We start from the raw sequence: 21794 nt of genomic DNA, 5'->3' as shown, positions 1-21794 counted from the left end.
AGATATAGTTAACTAATTTAGACTATTTTAAAGTACAAGTACTTAAAGTGTTTGTCTCTGTTAAACGTGAAATCACACATAACCGTAAATGAAAGATTTGAAAGGCAAAGTTATAGGTTGGAGCTCAGTCGCTCTTAACGATACTTTTCCAGAGGTTTTGCCAGCTGCTTAGAACGGTGACGATTTTTGAGAAAACCTTCCTGATCCTGGACTTTTTTCCGCTTTTTTACAAGACACTGTTCATCAGACTTATCTCAGCCAAGGATGTACAGTGTCACTGCATTAATAGGGGAACTGTCTTACCTGGACTACTATCCAAACGGGTAGTCCAACCTTGAGATCATTCACACATCTCATTTCATCATATATACACTAGTCACTCTAGTTATTTGCATCTGGGCAGTCGCCCAACGGACGGTCTTTAAAGATGGCGAATTCACGCACCACCTCTCTCAAACGCATGAGCAGTCGGCATACTACTCTTCTTTCTGTCGTTGACGAACCTCCTGTGTGTCCCACGAAGGTGAGGCCACGGAAGGGATCATCAAAATTGCAGACAACTGCCACAACTTCTCACACACGCAGAGATTCTCATACTTCCGTTGCATCTGTAGAATCTACGACCTCCGTTCGATCCAGATCACCTCAGTCTAAAGACAGCTGTGCTGCACGGGTGCAGGATTCCCCATCAGAGAAAAGACATAATCACGAAGACTCTGGTACTGACAATATGGAAATAGATCTCGAAACGCCAACTTCACCTGTTCCAACCTTTTCGATATTACTTCGTAATTATGACAGCAAGTTTTCCAATGAGAAGTTTGTCTCACTCCAACTTAGAAAATATCTACCACGTGCTGCTCTCAAAGAAATAGTTCATACCCGAAATGGATACATACTCAAAACAGTAGACCCTGATCTTTATACCACAATTCGCAACAAGGTCCCAATAGATACTTTCGGGGCAAACGCCGAAATCACTCGACTATCAGATTCATTACGCAAACAACCACCTCCACCACGGCGACCTTCACTTCTCTCTGTGGTTATCCGCGGGGTAGATCCATCATACACAGACGTTGAAATCCATGAGGAATTAAAACTCGATGGCTACTCTATAACTAAAGTACTTAGGATTCGTAACGACCGTGGGCCACCTACATGGTCCGTATTCTTACTCCGCATCAAGAGACGATTGACGATCTATTCGCTCATGGGGCATATATTTATAATCGCAAACACAGGGTTGAACCATCGCGTTCACTAGCACCATTGCCCATACGCTGCGAGCGCTGTCAGAAATACAATACCCATACCACATCTGAATGTAAAAACAACTACAGGTGCGGATACTGTGCTGGACCCCACTCAACACGGCTATGCACCAATTTACACCAGCCAGCGAAGTGCTCGACGTGTCCTGACAACCATCCCACTTATAGTTACAAGTGTAAAGCCAAGCCGGAACCAACACCAGCCCATCCCGAACTTGTTGTACCAATACGTACGGCATCCGTTGCCCCTTCCACTCCGCCTATTACTGACACCCCTGTCACATTAAATAAATTGCTAACATTTTTCACTCTGGCACTCCAGAATATTCCTTCATACGGCCACACATTTTACAGCAAATTACTCTTGCAGCCAAAACCACATTTCATATCAATTTCACAGCTACGTATTCTGAAAATACAGTACATTTTCATGCATCTCCAACCACTCACATCAGTTAATCACTCCTACATCATGGCTTTGAACTTTCTGTATTTGAATATCAGATCATTCATCATATTTCTCCCGAAGTGGAAAACATCTAAAGTAGGCAGAAATAGACGTTGTCTTTCTCTCCATGTGGATCAGGTTCCGTTGCAAGCTACCAGGACAGTAACTTACTTAGACATCACTTTTGATACTCATCTTACATGGATGCAACATCTTAAAGCAATTACGACAAAGGCTTATAATAGAGCTACTTTGCTTAAACGTCTCGCCGGTACAACGGGGGGTCTATTACCGCACACTATTCTAAACACTTACAAGGTCTTTCTTCGCCCTACTTTAACGTATGGTTTTACATTTTGGATAGCCGCTTCCGACAAATTCTACCATAAGCTACTTGTCCTTGAACGCCACGCTTTCCGTATAGCCTTTCGTATAAAATTGCCTAGCCCAACATGTGACCTCTATAGCCGTATTTCTTTTCCAACGTTGCAATATCACCTCGAACTCTCCGACCCTCCTACATCCGTAGCCGTTTTCAAGCTCACCATCCTCTTCTGTTTGACACAATGCATTATTTAGCACTACATCCTACGCCTTCACGACATGTACACACTCCATTATCCCTTCTTTTCACGTTATATCATTACACACTTCCACCCGATGATCCCATGCTTTTGCTTCTAGATGATTACACCATTCATACTTATCTTCCCCTCATTCTTCCATCATTTCACGCATAGTAATTTCCTTTGTATACTAACTTGGGTTCCCACTGTCTTACATCATAGCCTAGAGTCCCCCTAGGCAAGAAGATAACCTCATGCGTCTGTTAACATCTAACCGTTGTATTGTCTTGTGCATTGCACCTCACTCCATCCTTCATCTCCATCATCAACAAACTGCAGAATCGTATCTTCAACTACATATCGTTTCTATTTCTTATTTCACAATAAGCTTCTTTTCATACATGTTATATTTCTCTCTTGTATGCTATTTCCATCACTTTCTCAGTATTGACCATCTCACTTTTCCGTTTCATTATTATTATTTTTTATTATTGTTATTTTGTAATTCCTAACAACTAACGAATGTATGTCTTTCATTCATGGAATGTATTCATTACTGTATCAATCTATGTGAATTGTGTCCGTTCCTTCTCCAAGCCAAATGTTAGGGAACGCAAAGTTCCTTAATTCCAGCAATTCAACGAATAAAGATGTAATAAAGCACTTAGACCTCCTCCCGACCTTTAAACCTCAGTCTCCTCACAGCACTTCCCTAAAACAGGGCGTTACCCTGTAAAAGGTAGCCATCGCTCTTACTTGCTATTGTAGCATTTTAATAGATAGATTATATGATATAGGGTTATGTGATTTAAATTGTCTCATTTTCCTTTTGTAAATTAGATAAGTATGATCTCATCTTCATTAAAAAGACTTATATTGCCTTTATATGAGAAAAGAACTGTTGGTACATTTCTTCCCCATTAGCTTAACCTCTTCACGGGTATGGCACCAAATGATGCCACATGTTTATCGGGAAAATAATCCGAATTTTTTTCACGAAGAAAAGTGCGAACTGAAGATAAGTAAAAATAATATTCTGAAGCACTTGTTTTTACTTACCTTCAGTTCGCACTCTTCTTCGTGAAAGAAAATCGGATTATTTTCCCGATAAATATGTGGCATCATTTGATGCCATATATGTGAAGAGGTTAATAATGTATCGCTATAGTTTGGTTTGGAAAGGTGGCGACTATAGGTGACAGGCAACATTGCTCGTGAATACATGAGTACTCACTCATACACTGCCAACACTTGTTTATTACATTTCCTCTACGTCAATCCTTCGTCTCCTTTGCTCAATGTCTTTACCTTGCCATTTCTTTAATTGTAAAAGAGTGCTTGTAATCGTCCAAGTGATTGTAAAAGCATCTACTGTAACTTAAGTTCCAGAATTTGTACATTAATATTCATTGAAAGGGTTTTTACATTTATCAAACAAATCTGCTATTTTTTTTTTTAATTCGCAAAGATCTTGCTCGATATACTTACATACTCCTGACTTACGTGGTGGACTATTACAGACATTTTTCACACATTTTGCATTATTTCCAAAGCGTGGTTCACATTGGCTATCTTCGGTACAGCGGTCACTGGGAGACTCTGCCTCTAAAGATAAACAAATTACACTCTTTATTAAGGAATAATTGAAAGTATATAATTAGTGTATCTAAATGAATATAATACAGTATTTATTATTATTATTATTATTATTATTATTATTATTATTATTATTATTATTATTATTATTATTATTATTATTATTATAAATTAAACTGCGTTTTGATGAACATCTGCTAGAAACAACATGTTTATTTATTTAAAAGTAAAAGTGTGTTGACTTCAAAACAAAAGAAATATAAGAACCTCGCCTTACTCCCTTCTTTAAGGATATTGAGAACTAACACCACCTTACTTCTTAGCATTGATTTGTAAGGGGGACTATTATTCTCTTTCGCTTGGAATTAAACAGGATTCTCGTAAGTGTTGCTCATAAAATGAGACTAGACAGCAGCGACACAAATACGCCTTAGTTGTCGCCCGGGGCAAGAACTCGCCTTAACGTCCCCGTGACCACCCAAAACAAAACGCTCCCCCAAATATTTATCTCATTTTGCGCCCTCTCAATCTGGCGCCCGGGGCATAAACCCCGTTTGTCCCCCCTAGTTACTCACTGCGAGACAGGAAGTCAGATTTTCACGTTGTGCCTTATAAATTTTGTAAATAGTGTGGTCTTGTCTCGGTTCTCGAGGGGTTCTTTTACGTCTTGTCTCGCTTCTAGGAAAGATTTTCTCATCTTGTCTCGACTCACAAATTTATATACCAAATTGATTTTTTCTCTTAATTTCATCAAGAAGTAATCAGAATTCTTCCATATTACAGACGTAAACGAAGAGACACATTTAAAGTATGTCACTTTTTTTATGATTTTATATACCTAGGTACTAGCTGAACCTGCGCTCTCTACACAGCGCATCATACACATATGAGCATGAATCTCCTTGTTATTCCTCACATCTGTACATGTTTCTTTACAGACACTAGTGAAAGACGTCTTGATAAAAATCGGCAAGAGATACCCTAAAGGGGAGACTTTTTCGATTACTTTTTCAATATCTCGCAGCATTTGCAAGATTTGAGCCTACTTCCGGTTGGAGTTTTTAATTCAGGTGTGATCAGTGTTTTCTTTCTTCTTGCATACAGTATGTAATAAGCAAATACATTACACACACAATTAATTATAATGCCAGTGATATTTGGTGTTCATTGGGCAAAACACTCCAAACAATAAAGATTCAACTTAGAGTGGAAAAATGGTTATCCTTCGTTTTTCATTATAATTTGGCCATGAAACAAACGCCTGAGAGATATGCAACCCATGTACACAATTAGGTTGTGTTGGAATGTATAATGAGTAGGATATGATGCTTTAGTTTTTTTTATTTCGACACTTGTAGTGTACCCGTAAAAATGTAATAAAGAAATAATGGCCATGTTTTTTTATATTCAATTACAACTGGACAATCTACGCAAAATTTGCAATCTATCAGTGAAAACGTCATCTTTCTAGAGCCTGTAGTTTCCGAGATCTCATTGTCGAAAAGATTTGCCTCAGCGTATAGTTTAAAAGAACTGCAAAGATGGCAGCACATTTCATTTGCATTGACTTTGGAGAAGGCTTATTAACATACAAAGGCTTTGAACAATAATTTTAAAACCATAAACTTTCTGAAAAAGGTCTATTTAAATTATTTATTTAAAGTACACTTTTTTAAAATATTTGTCTTTGTTAAACGTAAAATCACAAATAACCGTAAGTCAAACGGTTGAATTCAAAAGTTAGAGGTTCAACCTCTAACACCACAATGTAAAGCTAAACCAGAAGCTAATCAGGAGCATCCAGAACTCGTAGTTCCCCTACGACCACCAGCACAACCACATACTACTCCACATCCGATAGATGCACCTGTCTCGTTAGATCAACTCTTGACTTTCTTGACTTTAGCTTTACAGAACATCCATCCCTTTATAAGACCCCACATACTCCAGCAAATCATTCTTGCGGCAAAAACCACTTTTCATGTTAATTTCACAGCCACTTATTCAGGAAATACAGTTCATTTTCATAAATCTCATACAACTAATCTTGACTAGTTTACTCTATACCATGGCTGTTACATTTCTGTTTCTTAATATCCGGTCTTTACCCAAAAACAAAATCTTATTCGAACAGCTTCTTCTCGAGGAACGTGTCACAGTGTTCTTACTAAATGAAACTTTCCTCACAAAATCACGAACATGTCGTTTACCACGATACACTATGTTGCACGCTGAAAATCCTATACCTGCACTCCGAGCCAATGGGGGAGTGGCCATTGGTTTCTCTCCTCATCTACCGTTTCGTCAACATCATTATACAACGACACCTCTTCCGGAATATCTCCTCGCCACTGTCTATTTCAAAAACGCCATTATCACACTGGCAACAATATACATCAGACCCAACCATCCTCTACCAGAGCAGTTCGTGCAATACATTTCAAATACTTATAAGACGTACATTATCATGGCTGACTTTAATATGCATAGCCGCACCGATGGCGAGAGGACAAATTTTGTTAATTTTATTACGACCAATACCACTGGAATCATACTTGAACTTCCACAAGCAACCCGTCCTATTTCCAACACAAAGCCAGATATAGTTATAACGTCAGCAAACCTCGTATCACATTGCACGCTAGATATTCTTGATCTTCTGGGTAGTGATCATGCTCCAATTAAACTCACCTATCAGCCAAATACCACCACCAGGCCTATTCCATCTCCACCACTCCGCTTAAGCGTCCGTTACGATAAGGCTAACTGGGATAAATATCGCACACATATCTCTCAACTCACCGATCATCTTACTGAACCAACTACAGGCGAAGATTTAACTGCTGTCGTTGATAATATTACTTCAGCTATTCAAGAGGCCAGTCATTTATATATTCCAACTACCAAATCTCGTCCATATCAGCCTAAACTTCCGCCGCAATATCTCACACTGATCCAACGCTCACGCCAATTCTATAGAGATTATCTTCGCACCCGCAACCCTGAAGCACTCCGTCATCACCACCAACTACAACGCACAGTTCACAATTACATTAAAGCGTATAAACTTCGTAAATGGGTAAACACATGCAATAATCTATCCGAGACTTCTCATCCAACCAAATTTTGGAACCGTTTCAATGCATTATGTGGCAAATTTACTAGCACACCCTATCCGCTTCTGCAAGGCGACACGCCTGTTTCCACCGATAGTGATAAGGCAAATGCTTTTGCAGATCACTTACAAGAGATTTTCACGCCATCATCCGGCAATGCTCCAGTCGCTGCAGATAGGCTTAACACGTCCACACCACACCTTCAACCAAACACTGCCCATCTCTTACAGCCAGACACAGCCATATCTCAACCCATTAGTGTTCACGAGATCTCACAAGTTCTCCACAATAAACGCAATACTGCACCCGGTCTAGATAGTATAACATACCGCCACATCAAAGAATGTCCTGCTTTGTTATTACTCCTTCTCGCTAATATTTATACCTTCATCTTGCGCACAGGTTTCTTTCCTTTAACATGGAAAATCTCTAAGACACTCATGTTTCTCAAACCAAATAAACCACCTCAGAACGTTTCATCATATCCACCTATTCAGCTAACTTCAACTTTCAGTAAGATCCTAGAGCGCATCCTGGTAAAACGACTCCATATCTACCTAAACGATCGCAGGTTTATTCCTATCACACAAGCTGGCTTCAGACCCTCATATTCTATTAACGATCAACTTTTAAGACTCACATCACTCATTACTCAACACTACAATTCTGCAAAACCATCCTGTCTGGTCCTATTTGACTTAGAAAAGGCGTTTGATAAAGTCTGGCACAACGGACTAATATACAAACTTCTTCAGTTTCGACTCCCCATGTGCTACATCCGCCTAATATACAATTTCATTACCAACCGCCTCGCTTATATCTCCATTCATGACTTTTTATCAGGGGTGGATAACTTAACGTAACTGTAACGTAACGAAAATAGTTCTCTGTAACAAAATTATTGGTTATTTAATGTAGGTAGGTACAAGGTATAACACCAATTTTTGTTACGACACCGTAACGTTATTCGAGCATGTAACGTTATTGTACCGTAACTAATTGAAGGAACAAATCTGTTTCGGGTATTCCATTCACGCTTGGTGGGAGAAAATCAACAACTGGTACCAGCTGAATGAGATTCTTTCCTCTGCGGGTATCTAATGGAACGAAAATGTGTGGAACAGAAGCTATTTCGTTACAAATACTATTTGCCACATGAGTAACACAGTTGATCAGACAGGTTTGGTAAAGGTATTGTGTTCATCAGTTACAGATCTTATCAGATCTTTGGAGAGTTCCTCGGACATGGTATCTATTGTATTGTTCTTCAAAGGGTCACATTGAATTTCGTTCTTCAGGTGGTGAAGCAGAATGAATATTTCACTTTCATATGTTGTTATTGCAAATATGAAGTAGAGACAGGGAGAAAAAAGAGATAGATTTCTGTGAATATCATAGGAGGAAGTCAGTCACATACAAGGAAAAAGGCAGGTGGAAGGGGATAGCAGGGTCAGGGGGAAGCACAGAGTGAGACAAAAGTAGCAAAGGGGAGGGAAAATAGACAATCTCTTTCATTCTTCATCTTGCTTTGTTTCCATAGCGCTCTTCGCTGTCCACAACAAGAGTAGGATTAATTTATGTAAGAACTGTTCCATGAATGGTGGGCGCAAGCCTGTGAAAATCATATTATTATTATTATTATTAAAACAAAGCCCACAAAATAGCTAGAAAATTGTGTGATGCATGGCCACGTCATTGGCTATCAATCTGCATTATTTTTGGAATATTTCACCGTTGTTTGCTGATTCTTAATCCAGGCACATCCCCAATTTGTTCACTATATTGAATCAAACTATATTATTATTATTATTATTATTATTATTATTATTATTATTATTATTATTATTATTATTATTATTATTATTATTATTATTATTATGTCTAGCGAGCATAGCCTAGTGGCTAGCGTTCTTCTTTCGCAAAAGGGAGATCCTGGGTTCAAAGCTTGTGGCCTGCTACCCTGACCGGTTTTACCAGCTTTTTTCGTTGTTCCACAAAGTGAATGTCGGGATGTTATCTTTAAGCATAAATCCTGTCTGATTTTCTCCTTTCCTTTTTCCATTATTGATGTTAAAATATTCTGTTGTAAATTGGCCTTAGAAGCTGCATTTGAAATATTTTACATAAATAAATGAATGTTTAGAGCACGCCAGGCACGCGCCCAGATTTTTTTTTTTTTTTTTTTGGAGGTATCCGAAGATTTTTGCAGGTCTAATACGTATATGTAGTATTTGACCTGTGTTATTCAACACCCGAAAAGACGACAATTGTTAATTAGTGCCTCTTATTAAACATGATAGAGCTAAAGATATTAAAATTGTTAGGCTATGTCAATCATTTCGATGACAAAGAAGTATACTTATAGTAAGAAAGTTCACAAATGTTCGTCGACTTGCGAAGTTTTGTGGGGAGGAATCTGAATCCTGTGGATCCCCACATAGGCCTTGGTTTCAATTCCCAGTGGGAGGTAAAGTACTTTTCCGGCGTTGATTCAGTATCTTGAGACAATGGAAAAGCTTACGGTAGACTAGCGGAGTCCGGTTACGTGCTATGTGCCTTCCTTTTACTTAAGGAATAATGCTGTTGTTTGAGGTTGCAATTCATCAAGTATAAAAGGGGGAAGGGAGTCAGTAAAATCAATCTCATGTTGAAAGTTTACACATGTAGGCCACATGGAAGACAATATTTCAATATACACTATGTAAAATATTTATAAGTCAAAACTTGGTGTATATTTTCGGGTCGCGGACATAAGCTCACCGGCATTAAGCTCACCTATGTTAATGCAAAAGCGGACAAAAGCTCCCCGGACATAAGCTCACCACTAATAATATATTTGTATTATAAGATAATTGACGAAATAAAGAATACAATAATGATAAGTAATTACATTTATAGATTAACTAATTTAATTGCAAAGGAAAATAAACCTGAATAAAATAAATAAGCAACGGAAAAATAGGTTTCTGTAGTGCAATATTTTCACAATTAATATTGAAACCCCAAAAGGTAATAGATTTCTTCCACTTCCGATTTTAGTAGAGGGATTAGAATACAGACGAAATGTATATTTTTGGGACGCTTAACTGATTGCAGAAACCAGCTTCTTCTTATCTATTATAGATTTATTCTATAACTCTCAACGTTAAAACAGGAAGTTTCTGATTTTCGACCACAGAAGATGGCAGCTATTTTTAGAACGCTGAATAGAATGCAGAAAACCGCTTCTTACTGTTACAATTCCTGTTCTATGGATATGACTATTGAAACCGGAAGTGGTTCATTCCTACGACTTCCGGTTTCAGTTGAAGATCAATAGAGGACATGAAAGGTATTCTTGCAGTTGCGTAGCGAATATATATATATATATATATATATATATATATATATATATATATATATATATATATATATATATATATATATATATATATATATACAGGCATGAGCGCCGATTCTAAGGGACCAAGGTGACCCGGGACCCCCCCAAAGCACATGTAGGCCCCCTAATTGTATTTAAGAAGATATAATATTTGGAATAATTTGAATGCAATTTGTTTTAAAATCTTCATATATGCCTTCTCCATCTAAATGAGGCCCCCCATTTTACAGAGAAATTGGCACCCTTGTATACAGGCGCGGATCCGAGGGAAGGCTATAGGAGCTATAGTCCCCCCTTGACGATCAGGTATACACTGGTTAAAATGGGCTTCAATTCTGCTTTACACTGGATAAAGCTGCAAGCTATGGTTTAGCCCCTCCCTTGTTCATATCCTGGAACCGCCACTGTATCTATCTATCTATCTATCTATCTCTATATCTATCTATCTATATCTATATATATATATATATATATATATATATATATATATATATATATATATATATATATATATATATATATATATATACAGGGCCGGATTTAGGGACTGCAAAGGTGCACTTCCCCCCTTTGTTGTAAATATACACTATCTAAAATGAGAAGCGAGCAGTGAAAATAGCAACACATTCCGAAACTTTTTGCCATCATGTTTCTGTTTGGCGCTTTAAAAGAAAGCAGAGCTTTGCAAAAGCATGATTTTCTGAAGGTTGAAGGAAAAGAATTCACCAAGCAAAATAATATAACTTTTGTCAAGTAAGTAAGAAAACATAAGGCAAGAGGAGAGAAGGACATTTTTGTCCTGCATTCCACTTGCGTCCCTGCTTAAAATATTTCGGCCAGTAGTTACTGAAAAAGAAGATACAACGTACAAGACAAGTCGAGTCGAGACTGTCGGCGACCGAGCCTAGACATAATATATAATGATCTTTATTCCTTAAGCGATACTTGGAAACCAAATTTGATTTAAATCGGACCAATAGTTACCAAGAAATAAAGTACAACATACAAACAGAGCCGAACCGAGCCTGTCCTTTGCCGAGTCGGCCACCAAGTATAGAGATGTTTATTCTTTGGATAATGGGCTATCTGCACACCAAATTTCGATTATATTTGGCCAGTAGTTACGGAGAAATAAAATAGAACATACAAGGCAAGCCGAGCCGAGCCTAGCTCGGCCATCACATGTAGTGATCTTTATTCCTTAGATGATTTGGTTCTTGTACATCTAATTTGGTTTAAATTTAGCTGGTAGTTACCGAGGAATAAAGTACTACATACACACATACTTAATTACATCTGGAGTAAAACTACAAGCTCCCTTATGCTTACTAAGGAAACTAAAAAGAAAAGTTCTAACATTACAAATGGAACATACTTCATGTAAGCAGAATCCACTTTCAACATTCCAACACTAATGGGGAGAGCTTGAGGCGGGTGAGCCCCCCTGACTACGCCACTGCACTTTTGAGACACTTGAGAGCTATCCGAATGGAGAAAACTGCTTTCATCTACTGCTCTTGCTCTATGTAGACCAATATTTATTGAAACGAGAAATTAGTTGAATGAACCACTTCCGGTTTTAGTAGAGAGTTAATAATAGAGATTAAATATGTTCTTACGAAACAGAAACCCGGATCTTAATACGTATTACGTTTTTCAATCTACGGTGATCAATGATCAAACCGGAAATGGTTTATTTAAAGCACTTTCGGTTTGAGAAGACTATTTTAATAACAAACTCACTTCCTAATTCTTGACTCTTTTACCAAATTTGGTGATGATCCATGAAATACTTTATTTATTTTTGTCACACACTGACACACGCGAATATGGTAAATATATAATGGAGTTTTGATAAACCAAACTCTAGTTATTCCAAAAAAAAAAAAAAAAAAAAACTTACAACGAAAACCTGATTTTTGCCATCCCTGCACACAATTAATCCGTTCTAACCACAGAAACATCGTACTGTGTGCGTTTTTGTGATAAATATTATAAAATGAAAAGAAATCTATCCTTCCAGAAAACAAAAGAAATAGGCAAATATATAAGAAACATTTAGACTTTTTTTGGTTGTACATTTGTGAGTGGAAGAGATTAAAGCTACTGCTTCGAAGGAGTATCCATCCGTTTCAACCAACAAAAGATGTAGAAAAGCAATTGGAAAGACATTCCATACTGAGGTTTCAAAGATCATTATCTTTGTTCTACGAAGTATTTTGTTGACACGTGAATCATACCAACTTACGCCGAAAAAGCACATTCAGATAGTTGTGTCGTAAAGTTGTGGGAAAACAGTGGGAAGTGGGAGTGGAAAGGGAGACTGCTCAAGGCATAAATGATTATGAAACTGGAGGGGTAGACACGGGTTTCACTGTTCAAATTGTTGAGTTGAGTTGATTTTGAGTTTAACGTCCCGTTCAGCAGCGAGGCTATATGAGACGTGGACTTACTGATTAACGTGGAATCCGAACCACATGAGCTCCCGCCGGGAATCGAACCCGGGTCTCCCATGCCAAAGGCACGTACGCTAACCGCTTAGCCACGGATGTTCAAATTGTCATAATACATCCCTCCTCAGCATTTGTTCTTCAAAGAATGTCATCCATAGTAATTCATGAGGTTTGCAAGTGGTCTTTTGACTCTTTACCTGCAGTAACTCAATACGGAAGAATGCATTACAATTAATCCAAGTAACTAGGTGCAAAATTGTGACAGTCATCTGAATTGTAGGCTATTACTCTTTGGCAACAAAATTACCAGTTCCTAAATGCAGTATTTTCTAAGATATTTATGAATTAAATATTACATGTTATCTTATGAAGATTCTGAAGCCTCTGATGATGGGAAGACATCCCCTTAAGCTGTAGGTCATGTCTGACAGTGGCGTAGTCAGGGAGGATCACCCGGCTCAAGCCCCCCCCCCCCCATTAATATTGCGATGTTGAAAGTGGATTCCGCTTACATATAGTATGTTCTATTTGTGATCCTGATGTTAGGACTTTTCTTTTCAGTTCCCGGCGTAAGCTGACCGGATGTTGTACTTTTACTCCAGATGTACTGTAATTATGTGTGTGTGTATGTAGTACTTTATTCCTCGGTAACTGTCAGCTAAATTTAAACCAAACTTGATGCGAAAATACCCAATCATCTAAGGAATAAGGATCACTACATGTGATGGCCGAGCTCGGCCGGCGATAGGCTCTGCTCGGCTTGCCTTGTATGTTCTATTTTATTTCTCCGTAACTACTGGCCAAATATAATCGAAATATGGTGCGCAGATAGCCCATTGTCCAAAGAATAAAGATCGCTATACTTTACAAAGCGACAGGCCAAAGGACAGGTTCGCCTTTACAACAACAAAAGAACTACGAATATATTTTGTTTGACGGAAGGTGAAGGGGCTGAAGTATAATCTTGGGTGTGGGAATGTATTCATTTGGCCCTGTACATTGTCAGTTATTCGCTTCAAACGCCATATTTCTTACCTTTTCATACCGGCATATGTAATGACTTCTATATATTGATTTGCTATATATTACAGGCACGCCACGAAACCTCAAGTCTGAATCCAGCAACAAGATCATATAGTTTTTTTCTTTTTTTCTTTTTTCTTTTCTTTCTTTCTTTCTTTCTTTTTTTCTTTCTTTTTTTTTTTTTTGCAAGATATAATTTATGCAAATGTCTATCGCCAAACTGAAATATTCAGTCATCATTGGCGATCTGGCGATCGAAAATTCCAACCTGGCGACCAATTTGGTACATGGTTTTTGTTTTATATTACTTAGGCACCAGAGAAGGGTTGGAAAAAAATAGTTTTATTTTTTTTAAAAAAAAAGAACAAAACGTGTTTAAAACATAAAAAAAAGATGTTCAAAACGTTTTAAACATGTTTTAAAACACAGCCGAAAAAAAAAAACGTGTCTTACACATTTTGGACAGTTTAAAATACGATTTTTAACATGTTTCAAAATCATGTAATAACTTATTTCTTAGGACTTTTTGCTCTTTACTAGCAACCGACTTTTTCATTTATTTTATCCTGATTAATAACACTGTGCTGGGTACAGAATATTTCAGTATAGATTAGTAATTCTCAACTTATTTCATATTCCAACCCCTTTTTATTACACCCTCTTGCCAGTGATTCTCATAAGTACTTTCTTGGTTGTAATTAGCTTTTTAGGTAGATTTTAAAATCTACCTACTGTGGAGATTTCACACAATCTATCAATATGCATGGTGAAACAAAAGTCCTCACCACCCTTGTGCGTTGAGAACGGGTTGAGGGAGAATGATGAAACTTTTAAGTGATCTGACACATCAGATAGTGCTATCAAACATCATGGCTGGCATCTTTGATTGGAATTCAAAATTTCAAATACAAATGGAGTCATGTTACGTGTTTTAAGGCTAGAACTTTACCAGAAATACGCTTGTGCGGTTACTTTAGCCTTAAAACAAGTCATTTCGGAGTTACTGCTTCTGAAAATTTCCTAATTATGCTCTTAGGGGCTAAATTCGCGTTTCATGGAGGCGGGTGTGATTTTTAATTGCAAAAATTTGATTACTATTTCAGAACACACATACTAATAAAATTATCTTAAAATAATAAATTTTCGAAAAGTAATGATAGTTTGAAGCACACTTCATGTTGTGCTAAGTTTAGAATATTTTCTGCAAACCTATGTAATTGGTTGTTTTTTAAGTCAATAATTCATTGAAGAAAAGTAATATTTGAGGCGTTCAGAGCACTAGGGATCCAAGTCCATTTTCAATAAGGTTCAGGTTTGCTCAGCAAATGAATTCTATTTCCAAACGTAATATTTTCGCAGTCAAGAGTCCGCAATAAGTATAACTAAAACCACGTTAAGGGTCGTGGGATAGTTTCATATAACAGCCGCTAGATAGGGGTGTCAATGGGACAGGAGGGCATCCGCCCCCACCCCACCCTGAATTTCAGACTTTGGGGCAGTAAGGCAGTTTTAAAAACCTTTCGATAAGCAAGATCCAACAAAATAAGTTTGAAGTTCTTACACCGAATAAATAAGGAGGAAATACAGATGATCGAAACTGGAAAGTTGTTCCAAATGATGATGTTTTTTCTTCCCGTAAAACTAATGTTAAGCGATTCCAAGTTGTACGGAGACTGACAAGGTACATTCGCGAAGTGTCCCCTCGGGATTCGTGTAACATTGATTCAAATGCCAAGTTCTCCGTGGCCCAATGTGTATTGTACTAATTTAAGCGGCCCATACCGGTAATTTCCATATTTATGGGCCTTCATATATATACGGAATTCAATCATACACTACTATAACACTCGGACACAAAGTTGCTTTTAGTTTCTTTAGATTTCACTGGACATGAATGGCATATGCAGAACAAATTGAATCAAGCACTCCTTCTCTGATATATGTTACCCACCTTGGCCGCCATCTTGGATTTAACTTTCGGTTTTTCAAATGGCAATAGGTTCAAATGATACATCAAATTAATGTAAACTTTTCTCGGAATTTCATTGGTGTACTGAGTTTTATCGTAGCTTGTATATACCATTAAATGTCAAGCACTTCATATTGAACCAAATAGAAAGTTGTGCAGGGCCCCGTGTGTATATGCAATCTTTTATGTGTTATCGTTGATGAAATATTCTCTGAACTTATATACATGCAGACACACAGATGTCAATACGGAAATGGTAGGTCTTCACCCAAATCTGGCCGTATCTGGATCTACATTAGGCATTTTGACAGAATACAATACTTCCTTATTATAGTATAACATGGAAGTAATAACAATCACTCATGGAAATGTAATAAGATTATGACACCTATGTTATAAGGAGTTTACCAGTTAGAAATTGTTTTGATTTGTCAACATCAAAAACGTAAGCGTAACTGATATTAACCTGCAATGTCTATTCGCAAAGTGGCTGGAGGAAATGAACATGTAATACCTTCCAAATGGTACAAGCTACGGTAAAATACATTACACCAGTGAATGTAAACGTAAATGTCCGATGTAACACTTGCACCTATTTTCATTTGAAAAACCAAAAGTAAAATCTAATATGGCGAATCTAAGATGGCGGCCGGGATGCGTAACATGTGTCAGAAGCAGTACTTGATCCAATTTGTTTTTCATATGCCCATATTCATGTCCAGTGAGTAACATCTAAATCAGGCCTGCCCATGAATTGGCTCCCGGAGCCGAAGCGTGAGCGACAACGAGCGGAGATAAGAACAGGTGAGCACAGGTGTTGGTAGCTCCACCCCTTCCACTGCATCCGATAAGTGTTGCCAACCACACATGATGGTAAAAAACCTACGGCCAAGCCTGGTCACAAATTCGCACGATGTTGAAGCATTGAGCAGACGCAAGCGTGAAATGTGCAGGTGTGCTCTCCCCCTCCCCATTTCGAAAGCAGTGACGCGAAAAACACTGCAGGAAATAAAATTGGTACGTTTTTTGATCGAGGAAGACGCATGATAGAGGTTACAGTTAGCGTTGAAGTAACTAACAAATGAAAAAGAGAGAAAGAAAGAAAGAAACTAATATTAAACATGTCAGCTTACAGACGTAAAAACGACTGCAAAAATCGGAAACGAATTGTTTCAGGCCTTTTTTTAGCTTGCTTACAGAATTCGTGACATTGTATTACATTAGCACTCGGTCTGTAACTTGTCACTTGCTTCACGTTTGCTAAGTTGTGAACGCCTTTCGTTGCTAGATTGATAGCAGAACGACGGGAGGTTGAAAATAATAATAATAATAATAATAATAATAATAATAATAATAATAATAATAATAATGCGTATTATTATTATTTTATTATTATTATTATTATTATTATTATTATTATTATTATTAGTAGTAGTAGTAGTAGTAGTAGTAGTAGTAGTAGTAGTAGTAGTATTCGGACCAAAGAGGGATGAAAATGGGGATTGGAGGAAATTCATAACGAGGAATTGCATAGTTTATACCGCTCACTTAACATTGTTAGGGTCATTAAGTGTAGAAGGCTCAGGTGGCCATTCCGTGTAGCCAGAATGGAAGAAATTAGAAACGCTTTCATAATTTTAACTGAAAACCCAATTGGAAGAAGACCACTAGGAAGACCTAGACGTAGATGGGAAGACAATATTAAGATGGATCTTGCAGAAATAAGAGTACAGAGTAGAAACTGGATCCAGTTGGCTAAGGACAGAAGTTAGTGGAAATATGTTGTAAACGCCGCATTGAACCTTCGGGTTCCATAGGCCATAGAGTTAGGTAGATATTATTATCTAAAAGAAATGTTCAAATGTTGTTAAGAGACAATTACACAGAAGAACTGAGCTCCGACCAAACACTAATTTGCCGGAAGGAAATTCCAGTGCAGTCCAGCCCACTTTAAGCGTTATCCGTGCAATCCACGTTTCATGTTCAAGACATTGGGAATAATTGTTCGTATCATTCAGTTGGAACGTTCCCTTCCAAGTTTACGCTGTTACAGTAGGCCTACAACATCGTGACTTTCAAAACCAGTCAGTAACTATCGAAGAAAGACAAGCGTGTAGCTTCAGTCGTTGATATGATTTAACATTCTTTTTCACTTTTAACAAGCTACCGGCAAGCAACCAGCCAGGGACAATATATTTTTCCTTATTAAAAACACTTCTTGTTAAAAAAAAAACAAAAAAAACTAATGGTACCCACTAATGGTCACTCTTAAAAATGGAAAATCTCTTTGGCTCTCTTAATATTTTGTTTGATTCTTTGCGATCAAAGTAACATTAAAAGTGGAAAAAATGAAATGAAATCTGGGTTTTACGTCCCACGGTTATACCGGTTAGGCTAAAGGAGACGGTGATGATGAGTAATGAATGGAATGATAGAATGAAGAAAGTGGGAGAACCCCGAGAAAACCCACGCACACGGTGTTTGTCCACCGCAAAGTTCACTTGGCGGGGGCTGGGATCGAACCCGGGACCCCAAGCACCAGATGTGAACGTTCTACCACTGAGCCACCGCGGCCCCACTTTAAAAGTGGAGTAAGAAATACTATTCTTCCTATTGATAGTGTAATAGTGGCTTCTAATCTCCACAACCAACCCCTTGCTAAGCCTATTCGTACACACATACATGCATAAGCTAATTTTCTGGAGATAATACTTAGATAATTACAAACAAGTGCTACAGTATTTTTTTTCGTATCAACAGATTATATCTTTTCCTAAAAAGCGAAACAACATACCCACACTCGGATTAAGAACTTGATAATATATATATATATAATATTGAAAACTGGTTTTCCATTGGGCAAACTGGCAAACTTTTATAAATGTAAGCGATGGTTTGGTTCCACCACATCCTTCTTTAACAAAAGGAAAGAAAAAAGAAGAAAAGGAACGTACATAGTTCATCATTTGATTGCTGTTACCAGTTTGTGTTGTCTATAGTTAACGGTTACCACATTGTAAAAAACACTATACACTAAATGGCAATCAGTTACCATACATACTTTTTTTTTTATTTGGTAAGCTAGTGATTACCGCCAAGGTTGACAGCACTTCCGCTCCTCTAAGGACAAAACCCGAAGATTCACGAAGCACGAACAACGGTATTTGCTCGTAGAATGCTCGTGAGCGTTCACGAGGAGAGTTTCCACTATCTGCTCGCCGTGGCCAGGGCTGATCTAAATAAACTAAAATGAATTTTGTGTCCGAGCGTTATGGTAGTGTATGATAGAATTCCGGATATATGAAGGCCCATAAATATGCCAATTACCGGCATGGGCAGCTAAATTTAGTACAATACACATTAGACAGCAGAAAACTTTGTATTTAAATCAATTTTACACGAATCTCGAGGGGACACTTCACGAATGTACCTGGTGAAAACCAACATGTAGGCTACTATATCAACGAATGCCTGCGATATATTAATTTCAGAACCGCAATTTAGAACCGCAAGAACCCTATGTTTGTTTTCTGAATACAACATGAAAAATTTGTTTCCATGATAATTCTTTTATTTACTTTTTAATATCAGTTCTACAAGTAGTACAACCTTCGACTATGACACTTTCTCGCAAGTTAACTTATAACCATTTAAACAAAACAACGAACATTACAAATCAAAGGGAGAAAATGAGACAAAATAAACTACAGATTACCACATTGCCACGAGAAGTCAAAACATTCACATGAGAAGAAAATAGTCTTCTGAATGGGTAGCACTTTTTGACAATTTCCTTTCTCTGGCAGGTTTTTTTTTTTTTTTTTTTTTTTTACAAAAATAAGATAAAATAGAAATATGTTTAAAGGTGCAAAGGTGCACGTGCACCCCGTTCCTTGTAAATATACACTACCTAAAGTGAGAAGCTAGGAGTGAAAATAGCAACACTTTCCGAAATTTTCCTCTGTCATGTTTCGATTTGGGCTTAAATCAAAGGGAAGTTATGCAAAATCGATAGTTTAAGTCAATTTTCTAAAAGTTCAACAAAAGGATTCACCGAGAACAGATACTTAGGATTTCCAGGGCATTTCCTCATTCACACCACAGGTGCCTAAAGTCATTTAAAAAATTCCAATTCAATTCAAATGTAGGCCTACTGGTAGTTATTGGTGCACCCCTCAGAAGATCCTTTCTACCAAATCTTGTGTGTTGGTCCCCCTTGATGAGTTTCTCGCTACGCCACTGATGTCTGATATGTATTTGATTTATAAACTAAATTGCTTGCAAGCAAATGAAATGTCCTTCCTGCTTCCCAGGGGGCCAGTATATGTGTACCTTTGGTGTATGTAGCTCCGGGTTCGATCCTTGTTGGGAAGTGAGCTCGAGCTTCAACCACATTGATCAGTGCAAGACTGTTGTAAAATAAACATATATGGTGACTACCGGCAGTGAGCTCCTTCATGCCTCGTACGCGCCTTTCGCCTGGAAGACCCGGGTTCGATTCCCGGCGTGAGCACATGTGGTTTCGATTCCATGTTAATCAGTAGGTCCCGTCTCATAAAGCCTCGCTGCCGAAAAGGACGTTAAACTCCAAATCAACTCAACTATCCGCAGTGTCATCACAAGAAGTAAAAATCTTATCAATAAGCTTACATTAAAAACTTCACTCTTTGATCATTTCTCTTTTTCCTCTTTTTAAATACAGAGCAATCAAAGTAATGCTATTCTCAAAGGACATGTGCCTGAGGGCCTAAGGTGTTTACTGAATCTTAAGTATGAGGAAAAAGAAAACAGACTGAAAAACGTGGAATTTATTTACTAGTATAATGGAGATTCTTTTAAAGCCAACCTTAGACTCCCTGTCGCCAAGGATGTTTAAACGTTACTCAAGCGTAACTCCAAGACCATCAGAATTGAAGAAGATGAAATACAGGTACAAAAGGTAACCGATAAAGAAAAGAGAAACATAGAAATGGTACTCATCATAACAAAAATATGTCTACTTACACAAAAATGTTCTGCAGAATTTCAATACGTTTCATATCGCTAAAATCAAGGAACAAAACCCTTTGGATTCGAGAGAGAACTGGTATTTAGTGGAACCAGTTTTATCTTAACAATCTCAAGCAGGTACGACATAGTGGGTATTTCGAGTAACGCTAATCCCTTGGTGACCGTAACTACAATACCAAAATGCAGAATGTTCCATTGAGTAACGTTACTCAGCGTAACATAATTCAGAGCGTACCATTTTAAAAGTTACACTGACCAATAACGTTATTAACTAGGTGCAGAAATGGGTTACAAAATAGTAACCGTAACAGATAACAAATTGTAGATATTGAACATTTCGTTAAGTTATCCACCCTTGCTTTTTATCACATCCGATCTTTCTACTTACTGGAGTGCCACAAGGGTCTGCATTATCTCCTCTACTTTATCTCTTATACGTCGCTGACATGCCCAGACTACCTGATAACGTTCATCTTTTTCAATATGCCGATGACACGGCCTTCCTTGGACTCGGAAACTCTATCCAACAGATAAATACCATTCTCCAGCTTGCTATTGATCGATTCAGTACCTGGTGTAATCACTGGAGACTTACTATTAACGCAACAAAAACACAGGCCATGGTCTTCTTACCTCCACGACGCACTTCCAGAGTTCGCAGAAACCCACGACGCTTATTTCTCCATGTGGATCAGGTGCCCCTTCAGGCCACAAATACAGTAAAGTATCTGGGAATTACTTTCGACCGCCATCTTACTTGGTCGCAACATCTGAAAACAGTCACTACTAAAGCTTATAATCGCATCAATCTTTTGAAATGCCTTACGGGTACTACGTGGGGTCTCAAGCCACACACAATCCTCAACACCTACAAAGTTTTCCTCCGACCTGTTCTGACATATGGTTTCACTGCCTGGATAGCCGCCCGACCTCAGTACTATCATAAACTTTTCATCT

At 37.9% G+C, this 21794-nt stretch overlaps 1 protein-coding gene across 1 annotated transcript in view; it reads right to left on the bottom strand.

Moving 5' to 3' along the window:
- LOC145669259 (uncharacterized) overlaps window positions 1-21794 on the bottom strand; it is a 77781-nt gene that overhangs the window by 13675 nt on the left and 42312 nt on the right. The window contains exon 3 of the mRNA XM_081737579.1: window positions 3777-3893. Within this exon, the coding sequence (XP_081593705.1) occupies window positions 3777-3893 (117 nt within the window). The remainder of the gene's footprint in view (window positions 1-3776; window positions 3894-21794) is intronic.

The sequence above is a fragment of the Thermobia domestica genome, chromosome 13, assembly GCF_964235325.1.
Source record: "Thermobia domestica chromosome 13, izTheDome1.hap1.1, whole genome shotgun sequence".
In the NCBI taxonomy this organism is placed as follows: Eukaryota; Metazoa; Arthropoda; class Insecta; order Zygentoma; family Lepismatidae; genus Thermobia; species Thermobia domestica.
Note: the sequence above shows the minus strand (reverse complement) of the source record. Positions and strands in the feature narration are given on the sequence as shown.